Source organism: Centroberyx gerrardi, chromosome 5 (genome assembly GCF_048128805.1).
Source record: "Centroberyx gerrardi isolate f3 chromosome 5, fCenGer3.hap1.cur.20231027, whole genome shotgun sequence".
Taxonomy (NCBI): domain Eukaryota; kingdom Metazoa; phylum Chordata; class Actinopteri; order Beryciformes; family Berycidae; genus Centroberyx; species Centroberyx gerrardi.
Window position 1 is genome coordinate 2191898 of NC_136001.1, and position 16467 is coordinate 2208364.

Here is a 16467-nt window from a genome sequence, read left to right on the forward strand (position 1 = left end):
TATAAAAACAGTGACAATAAACATTAAAGACAGTTTTAAATATACATACTCTCATTATCATGAAAATCGAATTGAAATTGGCTTGGCAGCACTGCATTCCAAAATAATGCTGTTCTTAGTCATTTTAAGCTCCATATGTAATGTAGCGTTTCTCGTTATAATGAGATAAGTTGATATGTCAAAAGGTTTAAGGGCTGTATCTTCTACACCGTTTGTCCGATTGTCATGAAACTTGGTACACATATGTATCTGACCCAGATCTACAAATTTGCCTCTTGGACCACCAAAGTCCACTTAGATTTTCTGCCATTTTGAATTTTTGGAAAAACATTTACTACACCATTTGACCGATTACCACCAAAATCGGTCAGTAACATCTCTGGACCAAGCTCTTTAAAATCTGTTAACAGATTTTTTTATATGTACTTCCTTTTTGCTGATATTAACTCTTAGGAGGAGGAGGCATGGCATGTAGGCTAAATTTACTTCACAACAGATTTTCCCAATCATCATGAAACTTGGTGAACATGTCCTCCTCCGCCATGGCCTTATCTCTGATAAACAATTCGATTTAAATCACAGCACAGACGATCTCCTCACAGTTTTGTCCCAGACGTGGAACAACATCCTTGACAAAGGCGGTGAAGTATGCATTGTTGCGCTAGATATTAAGGGCACATTCGACCAGGTCTGGCACAATGGCCTTTGTGTAAAGTTTACGTCAAAGGGCATAACTGGTAGACTACATATATGGCTACAGAATTACCTTCAAGGAAGATCCATCAGAGTTGTGCTCTCTGGTCAGTCTTCATCACCATGCCCCATCAATGCATCAGTACCTCAGGGATCCATTCTCGGCCCATTATTATTCTCCATCTTCATAGATGATGTTGTGGAACAATGTGAGAACAACATGTTTCTTTACGCGGATGATTCCACCATCTTCGCACCCTTAACACCATCAAATGGGCCTGAGGTGGCAGCAAGCCTAAACAAAGACCTGGAAAACATCAGAAAGTGGGCTGACGCCTGGAAGGTCACCTTCGAGCCCAGCAAGTGTAAGGCAATGATCCTGTCCAGAAAGAGGAATCCATCTCGTCCTGATCTCTTCTTTGGGAGCACTAAAATCAAGCTCAGTGAGCAGATGGAAGTTCTAGGACTGTGCATTGACAGAAAACTCCAGTGGACCAGCCATCTGTCTAACATCTGCAAACGTGCTGGACAACGTCTCGCAGCATTGCCGAAGTTGGCCAACAAGCTTGATCCTAGAGACAGAGCCAACGTCTACAAAACCCTGGTCAGGAGCATCATGGAGTACTCCTGCCTTGCCTGGATTAATACCTCACAAACCACTCTTAGGCAGCTAGATATCATCCAGAATAAGGCACTAAAGATCATTGGTGTGGATGAGGACTATGCCCTAAAGGATTATGCCATCACCAAGCTGAGCCATCGCAGAACAGTTGCTGCAACAACTGTTCTTTTCAAGATGCATACTCCCAACTGTCCAGCAGACCTGAAAGCACTGCTACCCTCAGCTCATGTCCCAGGTCGAACCACCCAGAGGCTACCACCAAACCATGCCTTGTCACTCCCCAGGGCTAACACCAAATGCCTTGACAGGAGCTTTCTCCACTCTGCTGTAACAACATGGAACAGCCTTCCCCCCCTGTTGTCGGAGACATTACATCAAGTAGTGTTCATGCCTTCAAGAAGAGACTGAACAAACACCTCCTCAGCATGAGACTGCAATCCTAAAGCTCAAGGACTTTTAAACATACACAAATCAGCCCCATATATATTCCTGAGTAGTTGCAGATCAGTGATAGGCTCTCTGAATGGTATTCACGAAGCTTGTATCTGTAAAAGCATAATATAAAAAAAAAAAAGTCAAAATATATTGAGTAACCATGTGTGCAAAGCCATTATAAGGTAGACCAGTAGAACGATTATACAAAACACTATAGAAAATATTTTAGCATGGCGGGTCATGATTTTACAGTAGGCTATAATTATGTATATATATTCCCTATATAAGGGAAACACTGGAAACACTGCTTTTTGCCTCCAGATGTGTGCGCATCCAGACATGTCACGTGATCTGGAAATGGTCAATATGGCAGCTACCATGGCCTGTGTTTTCAGTTTACTTGACATCAGTAGCACCACAAACCAGAGGGGTCAGTTTATCCATAAGGTCTTAATAAACCACCACAGACAGCGGCGGAGTTTTCTCTTTTTTCCACCGCACGAACTCAACCGTAGAACTGGTAGGAGTGCAATGTTGAGAAAACATAGGATAGAAAATGTGAGAATGTCTCACAACACTTACTGCCGTCTCCTCCGGCATCCGGAACGAGGATTGTGCCCATGGAAATAGGATTTGTTAAAATAATACCAAAAACCTACCCACCATGGTGTCAGGTGACTTGACGATTTTGCCCGCCACAGCCAACAATTTACCCGTATTTGGCGCGATGTTAATTTCAGACCATGTCTGTTATGTTTTGGGGTGGTTAATCTTTTTTTTATTTTTTTTTTTTTCATACTTTTATTGCAATTAATTCATAAATCAGTACAACCACAAGATGTCCAGTATATTTTCATGTCCTTGCAATTATTATTATTTTTTTTTCATTTTTTGTATTTTATACACCCGGTGATACACACAGAAGGAAAGAAAGAAAAAAAAAAACAAGAGTAATTACATATTCATCCATATATACACATACATACATATACACACGTGTGCACACAAATATTTATATGTACATACATAGCTTCATACACGCATACGGATATACCTACACTCACTTATATAAATTAACTAAAAAGGTTGTTAATTATACTAACTAAAGATAACCAGGACAAACAAACGAAAAAAAAAGAGTGTATGTGTGTGTGTGTCTACTCCTCCTCTAAGATGTGTTCACTGAGTATGTCTATATGATTATTTGTTTTCCCAAGATCTGCCTCTGTTCTTTTGTAAATTCTTTTGTTAATCTGAGTTTAAGTAATTTCATAAATTAATTGATAGCCTCATATCTCATCCACTTAAACCAACGTCTTTTATACTCTGTCTCTTCATTTCTAACTCTATAAGTTATTCTCTCCATTTCTGAGATTTCCTGTATCGTTACTTTCCATCTTTGAACTGATTGGACTTGAGGGTTTTAGTCAATTCCTAGTTATTTGCTTCAGGGCTGCGATTCTGAGTATTCTATATAGGTACTGGTCCGTTTCCTGCATTAGCTCTGGTGGTGATTTTCCAAGAATAATATATATAGGGTTGATTGTTTTTTTCATATTAAAAATACCCATAATACCTGCTATGAATAAATGCCAAAATGATTTTAAAACGGGGCAGAAAAAGAAAATGTGCGAGTGGTTTGCCTTTGTCTCACCGCATTTTCTCCAGCAGTCTGATTTCATTGATGTGTTAATTTTAGAATGTACATTTGGAGTAAGAAAGAATCTTGTATATAATTTCCATGCAAATTCCCTCCAATATTTAGAATTTGTTGTTTTATGAATTTCTCTGCATACTTGCTTCCAATCTTCTTCATTCAGCTGATCTCCTATTTCGGAGATCCATTTTTGTTGAATGCCATTATTGGTGTCCATATTGTTCTCAAGAGTTTTATATATTTTTGACAGAGAGTTTTTGATTACCTTGTACCTTTTAATCAGAAAGCTAATTAAAGGGTGCATTTCTTTAGTAGTTTGGTTTTTAAAAAATTTTGAAAGATAAGTCCTTACTTGCAGATATTTATAAAAATGAATTTGTGCCAAATCATAACTAGAGACTAATGACTGAAATGAGTTTACGGTATTGTTGGTCAGCATTTGTGAATATGTTTTTAATCCTTTTGATGCCCATAGTTGCAGTATGTTATCTGTTCTGTTTGGTTCAAATTGGGGATCCCATACCATTTCTCGGAAGTATACCAGGTCGTTATTTACACTGAACAAAAATATAAACGCAACACTTTTGTTTTTGCTCCCATTTTTCATGAGTTGAAATAAAAGATCTAAGACTTTTTCTATGCACACAAAAGGCTTATTTCTCTCAAATTTTGTTCACAGATTTGTTTAAATCCGTGTTAGTGAGCACTTCTCCTTTGCCAAGATAATCCATCCACCTGACAGGTGTGGCATATCAAGATGCTGATTAAACAGCATGATTATTGCACAGGTGTGCCTTGGGCTGGTCACAATAAAAGGCCACTCTAAAATGTGCAGTTTTATCACACAACACAATGCCACAGATGTTGCAAGTTTTGAGGGAGCATGCAATTGGCATGCTGACTGCAGGAATGTCCACCAGAGCTGTTGCCCGTGAATTAAATGTTCATTTCACTACCATAAGCCGTCTCCAATGTCGTTTCCGAGAATTTGGCAGTACATCCAACCGGCCTCACAACCGCAGACCACGTGTAACCACGCCAGCCCAGGACCTCCACATCCGGCTTCTTCACCTGCGAGATCGTCTGAGACCAGCCACCCGGACAGCTGATGCAACAGTTGGTTTGCAAAACCAAAGAATTTCTGCACAAACTGTCAGAAACTGTCTCAGGGAAGCTCATCTGCGTGCTCGTCGTCCTCACCAGGGTCTTGACCTGACTGCAGTTCGTCGTCGTAACCGACTTGAGTGGGCAAATGCTCACCTTCGATGGTGTCTGGCACTTTGGAGAAGTGTTCTCTTCACAGATGAATCCCGGTTTTCACTGTACCGGGCAGATGGCAGACGGCGTGTATGGCGTTGTGTGGGCGAGCGGTTTGCTGATGTCAACGTTGTGAACAGAGTGCCCCATGGTAGGCTACGGACAATGAACACAGGTGCATTTTATTGATGGCAATTTGTATGCACAGAGATACCGCGACGAGATCCTGAGGCCCATTGTCGTTCCATTCATCCACCGCCATCACCTCATGTTGCAGCATGATAATGCACGGCCCCATGTTGCAAGGATCTGTACACAATTCCTGGAAGCTGAAAACATCCCAGTTCTTGCACAGCCTGCATACTCACCAGACATGTCACCCATTGAGCATGTTTGGGATGCTCTGGATCGGCGTGTACGACAGCGTGTTCCAATTCCTGCCAATATCCAGCAACTTCGCACAGTCATTGAAGAGGAGTGGACCAACGTTCCACAGGCCACAATCAACAACCTGATCAACTCTATGCGAAGGAGATGTGTCGCACTGCATGAGGCAAATGGTGGTCACACCAGATACTGACTGGTTTTCAAAAAATGCATATCTGTAGCCCTAGTCATGTGAGATCCATACTTCAGTGCCTAATAATAATAATAACACCTGTGCAATAATCATGCTGTTTAATCAGCATCTTGATATGCCACACCTGTCAGGTGGATGGATTATCTTGGCAAAGGAGAAGTGCTCACTAACACGGATTTAAACAAATTTGTGAACAAAATTTGAGAGAAATAAGCCTTTTATGTGCATAGAAAGTCTTAGATCTTTTATTTCAACTCATGAAAAATGGGAGCAAAAACAAAAGTGTTGCGTTTATATTTTTGTTCAGTATATTTTGTGGATTTTACATATATTTTTCCAGCTTTTTAGTGTATTATCTACCCATCTGTTTAGTCCTTTGATTTGTGAATAATCCTTTTTGTCTATATACGGTAATGTTTTTATGGATATTGGTATGGATTCTTTCTCGATCGATAGCCACTTTGCTTCTGCTCTGTCCTTCGACCATATCATTATTGGATTTATTTGTGCTGCATTAAAATAGCTCTGCAGGTTAGGAACGGCTAAACCACCACATTTTTTTGCTTTGATTAATTTATTGAATTTTATTCTTTTCCTTTTGTTATTCCAGAGAAAGTTAGTGATTAATCTATTCCACCGTTTAAAAGATGCTGTAGGAATTGGAATTGGTAAGGTGTGAAACAGGAAGAGAAACTGTGGGAGGATCAACATTTCAATTGTATCTACTCGGCAAAAAATGGATTCTGGTATAATTTTCCACCTATTATGTTTGATTTTGTCTTCTAAAGGCTGATAATTAATTTCGTACATTTCGTTCAAGTCCTTGTGAATAAAAATTCCCAAATATTTTATTTTGTTCTAATTCCATTTTAACTTGAAATTATTATTAGCCGTCTGCGTTAATTCGTTACCAATGGTTATTGATTCGCATTTAGTTTCATTTAATTTATATCCTGAGAATTCACTGTATTCTTTTATTGTTTCCTTTAAGGCAGGTAGTGAGGTTTCAGGTGATGTTATATACATGATAACATCATCGGCGTACAGTGCCAACTTATGGTCCTCTTGTCCTATTGTTACTCCTTTAATGTGGTTCTGCTGTCTCACTGCTTCAGCCAGAGGTTCCATGCACATGGCAAAAATCAGGCCGGACAGTGGATCTCCCTGTCTGGTTCCCTTATGTATTTTTAGACGTCTTGATAGGGTACCATTGACCTTTACTTGTGCTACAGGGTTTTTGTACATTAATTGTAACCATGAGATGAATTTGGGATGAAAACCAAAGGCTTTTGCTGTCTTAAAAATATAGGGCCAAAGTACCCTATCGAATGCTTTTTCTGCATCGATTGTTAGCAACAGCAAATCTTTTTTATTTTTTTGACAGTGATCAATTATATTTAAAGTACGCCTTATATTATCAGCTAAGTACCTGTTAATAACAAAACCACACTGGTCTCTATTTATTATATTTGGCATTATTTCTTTTATCCTCTCTGATATTATTGAAGATAATATTTTTTGATCTGTGTTTAATAATGATACTGGCCTATATGATGAGCACTCAGTTAAATCCTTGTCTTCTTTAGGGATGACTCTGATTACTGATGAGTTCCAGGTTGGTGCCCAGGTTCCCGAATCTAATGCAAAAATATAGCCGCAAGCGGCAATGACGGGGTCCTAGCATCTGGTGACCTCTGGGTTAAATGTGAGATATAGACACCAAATATTGCACATTTCCTCAGAGTAGATATGTGCACAAGTGTACCAGATTCAGTGAAGATAGCACAAAGCCATCACGGGTTATGGCTCATTTTGTCAAATATGTGCCACGGCATGAAATTGATTGGCATATTGCGGCCAAACGATATGGAGTACCAAATATCTTTTAATGTTTTTTAATCATGGGAGTCCAGAGATGAAGCATACCAAATTTGGAGTAGATAGGTTCAACGGTGTAGGAGGAGTTCGCCAAAATGGGTTTTTGAGAAAATCCAAAATGGCGGAAAGTCTAATATGTCGGCAATGGGCGGGGCCTATGAATATGATGTGGCTTCACCCAAGGAATACAGGAAAAAAAGAATTTCGTTTCTATGATTTATAGTGACTGAATTATGGGCATTTAAAATGTAAAATGTTGCTGTAGCGCCCCCTATGGGCAGAATGACAGGAACTTCTGGTTGCTATCTCAGAGTAGACATCTGCACAAGTGTACCAAATTTGTTGCAGGTAGCACAATGCACTCATGAGTTATGGCAATTTTTGTGAAATAGACCCCGCCCACAAGCTGTGACTAAACTTTGGAAGCTAATTATATCAGAACGGTGTGGAATATCAAATATCTTTTAATGTTTTTTAATCAGGGGAGTCCAGAGATGATGCATAGCAAATTTGGAGATGATTGCTTCAACGGTCTAGGAGGAGTTCGCAAAAGTAGGTTTTTGAGAAAATTCAAAATGGCGGAAAATCTAGTCAGACGGAAATGGGCGTGGCCTATCTGGGTAGATGCGTAATGATCCAAGGAATCCAGGAGTAGAGGAATTTTGATTCTATGACTGACGGTTCAGGAGTTATGGACCAAAACGTGAAGTAGGCTGTTATAGCGCCACCATCAGGTAGATTGGGGTAATTTTTGTTTCCTGAGTAGTGGGTGAGATTTCCAACCTATGTGGAAAGTTTGGGTGCTGTGGGGCTTATGGTTTCTGAGGTCCAGATACTTTTAGGGCACGAGAAGAAGAAGAAAAATAATAATAATCGTAACAATTACAATAGGGTTCCCAGCACTACGTGCTAGGACCCCTAATAATAAATATAGCCGCAAGCGGCAATGACGGGGTCCTAGCAGCTGGTGACCTCTGGGTTAAATGTGAGATATAGACACCAAATATTGCACATGTCCTCAGAGTAGATATGTGCACAAGTGTACCAGATTCAGTGAAGATAGCACAAAGCCATCACGGGTTATGGCTCATTTTGTCAAATCTGTGCCACGGCATGAAATTGATTGGCATATTGCGGCCAAACGATATGGAGTACCAAATATCTTTTAATGTTTTTTAATCATGGGAGTCCAGAGATGATGCATACCAAATTTGGAGTAGATAGGTTCAACGGTGTAGGAGGAGTTCGCCAAAATGGGTTTTTGAGAAAATTCAAAATGGCGGAAAGTCTAATATGGCGGCAATGGGCGGGGCCTATGAATATGATGTGGCTTCACCCAAGGAATACAGGAAAAAAATAATTTTGTTTCTATGACTTATAGTGACTGAATTATGGGCATTTAAAATGTAAAATGTTGCTGTAGCGCCCCCTATGGGCAGAATGACAGGAAATTCTGGTTGGTATCTCAGAGTAGATATCTGCACAAGTGTACAACATTTGGTGAAGGTAGCACAATGCACTCATGAGTTATGGCAATTTTTGTAAAATGGACCCCGCCCACAACCTGTGACTAAACTTTGGCAGCTAATTATATCACAACAGTATGGAATATCAAATATCTTTTAATGTTTTTTAATCAGGGGAGTCCAGAGATGATGCATGGCAAATTTGGAGATGATTGCCTCAACGGTCTAGGAGGAGTTCGCAAAAATAGGTTTTAGAGAAAATTCAAAATGGCGGAAAATCTAGTCAGACGGAAATGGGCGTGGCCTATCTGGGTAGATGCGTAATGATCCAAGGAATCCAAGAGTAGAGGAATTTTGACTCTATGACTCACGGTTCAGAAGTTATGGACCAAAACGTGAAGTAGGCTGTTATAGCGCCACCATCAGGTAGATTGGGGTAATTTTTGTTTCCTGAGTAGTGGGTGAGATTTCCAACCTATGTGGAAAGTTTGGGTGCTGTGGGGCTTATGGTTTCTGAGGTCCAGATACTTTTAGGGCACGAGAAGAAGAAGAAAAATAATAATAATCGTAACAATTACAATAGGGTTCCCAGCACTACGTGCTAGGACCCCTAATAATCGGAACAATTACAATAGGGTTCCCAGCACTACGTGCTAGGACCCCTAATAATAATAATCGGAACAAAAACAATAGGGTTCCCAGCACTACGTGCTAGGACCCCTAATAATAATAATAATCGGAACAATTACAATAGGGTTCCCAGCACTACGTGCTAGGACCCCTAATAATAATCGGAACAATTACAATAGGGTTCCCAGCACTACGTGCTAGGACCCCTAATAATCGGAACAATTACAATAGGGTTCCCAGCACTACGTGCTAGGACCCCTAATAATAATAATTCCTTGCATTTCAATAGGGCTTCGCACCGGTCGGTGCTCGGGCCCTAATAATTCCTTGCATTACAATAGGTCCTCGCACCGGTCGGTGCTCGGGCCCTAATAATAATAATTAAAGCGATGATCGGGCCCTCGCACTTCGCGCACGTCGGGGTGTGCCGCAGCCGCGGCGGCGTTACTGGACACCGACCGGTCGACGTGACTCTGAATTTTCATTATAAAACATGTCATTTCCTTTTGCCAGTAGGTGGCGCTATGACTATGATTGAAAATTGGCCTGTAGATGTGTTGAGGCCGGGAGTCTCATCAAACGTGTGAAGTTTGGGGCAGATTTGACCACGTACAGCCGAGTTACAAACCACTTCCTGTGTTGCCAGTAGGTGTCGCTGTGACCATAACTGAATATTGGCATGTTGATGTCTTCATGCCAGGAGTGTCATCAAACATGTGAAGTTTGGGGCAGATTTGACCATGTACAGTGGAGTTACAGAGCACTTCCTGTGTTGCCAGTAGGTGGCGCTATGACTGTGATTGAAAATTGGCATGTAGAAATGTTGAGGCCGGGACACTTATCAAACATGCGCAAGGCCCTTAAAATATATAATTTTTCACCACTTCTGAGGCATGTGCAAAGTTTGGTGAGTTTTCGAGCACCTTTAGCCCCTCAAAAATGCGATTCATTCGGCAGAAAAATAATAATTCCTTGCATTACAATAGGTCCTCGCACCGGTCGGTGCTCAGGCCCTAATAATTCCTAATAATAATAATCGGAACAAAAACAATAGGGTTCCCAGCACTACGTGCTAGGACCCCTAATAATCGGAACAAAAACAATAGGGTTCCCAGCACTACGTGCTAGGACCCCTAATAATCGGAACAAAAACAATAGGGTTCCCAGCACTACGTGCTAGGACCCCTAATAATAATCGGAACAAAAACAATAGGGTTCCCAGCACTACGTGCTAGGACCCCTAATAATCGGAACAATTACAATAGGGTTCCCAGCACTACGTGCTAGGACCCCTAATAACTATAATAATCTTTTCTTTTTTTATCAAATGAACTTTTCCACATTGACTAAAGTGCAGCATTTGTTATTGCTTTGGCCCGATCTGAATTACCAGCGAAAGGCTGTTTAAATGACAAAGGGAGCAGCGTTTGCACTACACTCGTTTTTTTCCTTGCAGCAGTGATATTCACATTCACGTGGTGCCGTTTCAAATGAGTTATCAAGTTTGACGTGTTGCCAGAAACATACCCGATCACTACTGAACAATGTTGGCTCACAGCTTTCGTCTTATCCACTTGTCTTTGTCCGTTGTTGTATTTCACCGGGAAACCGAAGTGTTCCCAAACAGGAGACCTTAACGATAAGGGAGGGTCTTCAAGCTCTGGCTTATCGTTTGCATTGGCCATGACGTTCGCTAGCCAGAGGCTAGGCTAAGCGTGCTGTCTGTGTAGTACGCTCAAAGTGCGAGGCGGAGACTAAACAAACTTCCGGTCCGCCACTTAATATGTTCGTGTGGGAACTCGGATTTGAAGTATGTTCCGCACGCAAAACAAGCCTACTAAGATTGCATTCGGTACACATCTGCACCGTACCTAAAGTCCTGTACCGAAACGGTCCGGTACGAATACATGTACCGTTACACCCCTAGCACATACACACAGAGCTCCCCAAAATAGTAATAATATTGTGTGGTACGTTCTGAATTCCTCTAACATCGTATTACTATCTTTATTCAAAACTACTTTAGAATGTGAAATTAAATCAAATTTTTTTTATTTTTTTTATTTCAAGTCTGACTTGTATTTTATATCAACTTATTTGTTTGGGGAGCCTGTGAGTGTACTAGTTTTGTTTGTTCATATGCAGCTCATGACATCAGGGGTGGTTAATCTTAATCTTAATTTTTTTCCTGAGATTAATCTGCATTTATTTTACAAATAGTTTCACTTGCTATTTAATGTGATAATTCCATTGAGTATTTTTTTGTTACAGGTACAGTGATGGAATAGATATGTTTGAGATATATGACAATAGACTGTGTAATATATGTAGTGTTTACTTCCTGTTTCAGGTCCTCCAGGAGGAGGTTGGTCTAAGCCATCTGGTGGAGATTTTCTGTACTGAAGGATACAACAAGAAGGCTTCCCTCCACTACCTGGGACCTTTGCTTTCCAACCTAACGCAGCTATCTGAAGCCAGAAACTACATACTGGACAAGGACAGGTGGGGTGGGGGTGGGGGCGTTACAACACATCCTGTCACTCCTTCAGACATACTGTCAGAACTGGCCTCTAACAGTAAACATGAACAAAACACGGATCATGGTCTTCCAAAAGAAAGCCAGATCATAGGGAAAGAAGTACCAGTTTACACTTGGAGAAAACATCATAGCGCACAGCAGTCCTTATACCTATCTTCGACTAACAATAAGTTCATCAGGAAGGTTTAACATGGCAATCACAGCCCTGACAGAAAAGGCACGACGAGCCTATTATGCAATTAGAAAAAACATCTCTAAATTCAATCCTCCAATAAAAATTTGGATCGAAGATATTTGAATCCATAATACAGCCAATCTTACTTTATGGCAGTGAAGTCTTATTAAATTGCATGGGATAGAAACCCAGCACAATAATTCCATCCTTCCATTCCAGATAAGAGCCTGCAAGTTAAGATAAGATAAGATAAGAGTTAAGATAAGATAAGAGTTAAGATAAGAGCCAAACTATCTCCATCATAGAGTATTGGCAAAAATAAATTAAACAACACAAGTTGAAATGTTATGAAGATCTAAAGAGAATACCAACCTGCAAATTATCTTGTTAAAATTAAAGACTGTAAAAAAGACAAAATCTAAATATAGCCGCATGCGGCAATGAATGGGGTCCAAGCACAATGTGCTAAATTGTCCAAAGATGTACATACACACGTTTTTCTTTACCTTTCGCTTGATCCGGTCTGTGTGTAACTTCCTGCAAAACTCAACTCTCGCGAGACTTGAGCGAGACTTGGTTACACACAGACCGGATCAAGCGAAAGGTAAAGAAAAACGTTTCATTTCTCTGTAGGGTCCTTTCCATAATGTTGTCAGACACTTATAATAACATTCTGAGCCTGTCAGTGGCAAAAACAAGCACTTTTAGTGGACGTACATTGACGGTGCAATTTACCCCGTCGGATTACATTGCAGCCTGTTTCGCGGCTGCCGGCTGAAGCAATCTCGCTCAATACTGGACCAATTTCAAAAATTGTTGTCCCCTTTAGTCACTTAGACACAAAAAGATGGGAAAATAGGGTCTAGTTTGAAAAATACCGAAGTTACCCTTTAATGTCCAAGATTATCTTTTGCCACTGTTATCATGGAATCTGCTTTAACAAAGGAGGCAGTGGAAAAACTTTACAATTAAATTGAACTAATTTTGTCAAAATGGTAGCCTGCAATATAATTTACTACTAACTCATTTGCAAACATAGAAAAGTGCTGATAACGTGATTTGAACCCACAATCTTGTGTACTGCAGACCTGTGTCTTAACCACTAGGCCACTGGTGTTAGTGTTGTGCAGTGGGGACACAAGACAAAGGGACACCAATGTTGAAAGTCAACTGAATGGGACTAAGCCAGTGTGTTGTGGCCATTTAAAGTTAGAATATTGCTATAGCGTCAACTATAGGTACAATACCACCAAATGTTGCATGCTACCTCAGAGTTGACCCGCGCACATATGTACCAAATTTGTTTAAGGTAGGCCAACAACTTACTGACTTATGGCAATTTTAGTATATTAGGCTTCGCCTAGAAATTTTGAAAGCCAATTCTAGCAGAACTCTATGGAATATCAAAAATCTTTTGACAACTTTTATGCAGGACAGTCCAGATATGCAGTGTGCCAAATTTGGTGTAGATTGGACAAAATTTGTAGGAGAAGAAGCGAAAAAACAGTTTTGGACAAAATTCAAAATGGCGGAAAATCTAGTCAGATGGAACGTAAATAACGTAATTAAAAACCAGAATAAACTTCAGCGCTATCACACACTTAACAGAGAATGAAATTGGCCAAATACGTTAGCATTCACAAAGTTAAAGAAAGAAACATTCTTTGGAAATATAGACTTGGGGACCATAACTTGGAAATTGAAAAAAAACCTTCCAGGTTTGGTCTTTAGGTTTCCAGGTTTTAAAAAAAACTGGAAAACCAAAGACCAGAGTCTCTGCAGCACTGCAATCTCATGGAAATAGAGACAGAAATACACTTTCTGCTGGGATTATTAATGGTAAGATGCGAGGAGACTCCCTAGGGAGATTCACCTATTGCTCTGTGTTAGGCAATAGTGTTGTTGATTACGCAGTTACAGATATCCATCCAGAACATATAAATGCATTCACTGTTACCACAAAGTCCCATATCACACCACAATCTCACAATACTCTACCTAAAAAGAATTGAGACCCATACCTAGACAATAACCCCTGATTACAATCTGTTTACCCTCCCAAAACCCTACAAATGGACTGAAAGAAGTGTTACTGATTACATCAGTGCATTTTATAATACTAACATCCAAATCTTGTTGGATAACGTTTTATGCAACCAATACCAGTTAAATAAAGACGGCCACAAAAGATCTGAATCATATATTCATGAAGCTGGTAAAGGAGTCCAAACTGAAGAGACCAAAATACACAGATAATGTACTAGTCAAAATAGGCAATAGAGGCAATGGAGTCTGTAGAAAAAACTGAGCCCATCCAAACATTAAAATGACATTGCAATCCAGAATGGCAATGTTTGGAAAAAATATTTTTCCGATCTATATCAAAATCCAGAACACCATGATCTAAGTACACACTATAGTTCCACAATTGAGAAATTGAAATAATTAGAAATTGCAATAAAAATATCCAAAATGCTCCAGACAGCCCAATCACATTGGAGGAGCTAAAAGAAAAAGTTCCAGATTTGAAAAATGGAAAGGCATGTGGTATTGATGGTATCAGAACAGAAATGATAAAATACAGCAGCAATAAACTTCAAATAGCCATACTAAAATTATTTAATCTGGTTGTAGAAAGCATCTCCTGGATTAGCATATCCTGAGATTTGGAACAAGGTACTGATTACTCCTATATTTAAGAATGGAGATAATCTGAACCCCCATAACTATAGAGGAGTATGTTTGAACTCTAACGTGGGGAAGCTGTTCTGTAGCATTATAAATTCAAGAATTCTATCCTTCCTTACGGAAAATAATTTACTAAGTAAATCCCAAAATGACTTTGTGCCCAAGCATAGAACAACAGACCACATACTTACCCTTCATACCCTTATTCAAAAACATGTGCACCAAAAACCTAAAGGAAAAATATATGCCTGCTTTGCTGATTTTAAGAAAGCTTTTGATTCTATATGGCATAATAGTCTCTTCTATCAATAACTCAGAAATGGTTTTGGGAGCAAAATATATGATTTGATTGAATGCAAATATTCAGAAAACATGTGTGCTGTAAAAATTAGACAAAAGAGAAGAGAATTCTTTAAACAAGGCCGCAGGGTCCACCAAGGTTGTAATCTATCTCCAGTGCTTTTCAATATATACATCGACCAGTTAGCAAGAGTAGTCCAAGGACTTCCAGTATCTAATATGTTACAATTTGTGTTTGTGTGTGTGTGTTTCAGGTGTGTAGTCCAGAGGTTATTGCCCTACACCCAGTACGAGGCTTCGACGGTGAGGAGGGGAGGAGTCATAGGCACCCTACGCAACTGCTGCTTTGACTACGGTGAGACACACACCGAAAGATTAGAGATGTGTGAAAGCTTGTATATCGCCAAGCAGGGCAGGTTTCAGCAGCCTCCTAGTTGGCAGAGGCTGGGCCGTAGTGGCAGCATTGTGCAGCTGAATGGCAGTTGACACGGAGGATGCTTGACGTGCTCCTTGTTTCACCATAGGGGAACCAGAACTGAACCAGAGGCTGATGGCCATTTCAGACAGAGTAGCCCATGCAGACTCGCGTTGACCCTCTGACCTTTGACCTCTTCATGACTCTGAGCCAGTCATGATAACCATAGAAATAATTTCTAGGGCTGCGACCACTTAACGATTTATCAATAATTATCCATATCGGGCGGAAAGTAAAGTAAAACATATCTTTTTTTTTTTTTTTTGTATCTATAAATAAATGCCATTTGGTTATCCAAACACTCCAGTCCTGGTTTTCCCTAGTAACCTTTGACGTGCTGTGATTTGCTGCCTAGTGAGCCACAGCGTGACTGAGCCTGTCACAGCAAACAGTCGGGTGCTGCTGCACAAGAAAAATGCTGTCCAGTGTTTAGGTTTATTTGTGGTGCATCGCCACAACATCAGCATTGTAAGTACACCTGATTCTGGCATGTAGACAGGAGCATAATGAAAAATGTTATTCTTGTCTCAAGGAAGTTTCAGTGACAAGTCAGTAAACTATGGAAGCCCATTCCCGCCACTCAATAAAATAAAAAATGACTAAACTGAGTTTTTTTCTCAGAATTCTGACTTTTTATCTCACAATTCTAACTTTATCTCAGAATTCTGACTTTTTTTTTTGCGTGGAAGAAAAAAAGTCTTCCGAGATTCCGAGATAAAAAGTCAGAATTGTGAGAAATAAAGTCAGAATTGTGAGAAAAAAAGTCAGAATTGTGAGAAAAAAAGTCAGAATTCTGAGAAATAGTCAGAATTGTGAGATAAAAAGTCTGAATTGTGAGAAACAAAGTCAGAATTCTGAGATATAAAGTCAGAATTGTGAGATAAAAAGTCAGAATTGTGAGAAAAAAACACAATTTAGTCGTTTTTTATTTTATTGAGTGGCGGGAATGGGCTTCCTTAGTAAACGGTTGTTTCAATGTTCAGGCAAGATGGCATCAACTCATCGGTCAACTGTAAGGTCAAACTCTCAAAGGTTCTGGACGATTGAGCGGGCCTGACAGGCAGGAGTGCAT

The 16467-nt window shown here is 40.0% G+C and overlaps 1 protein-coding gene across 1 annotated transcript in view; it reads left to right on the plus strand.

The window, feature by feature from the left end:
- The window catches only part of hgh1 (HGH1 cochaperone), a 38562-nt gene that overhangs the window by 9180 nt on the left and 12915 nt on the right, over positions 1–16467 (plus strand). The window contains exons 5-6 of the mRNA XM_071915444.2: positions 11569–11720; positions 15175–15275. Of these exons, the coding sequence (XP_071771545.1) occupies positions 11569–11720; positions 15175–15275 (253 nt within the window). The remainder of the gene's footprint in view (positions 1–11568; positions 11721–15174; positions 15276–16467) is intronic.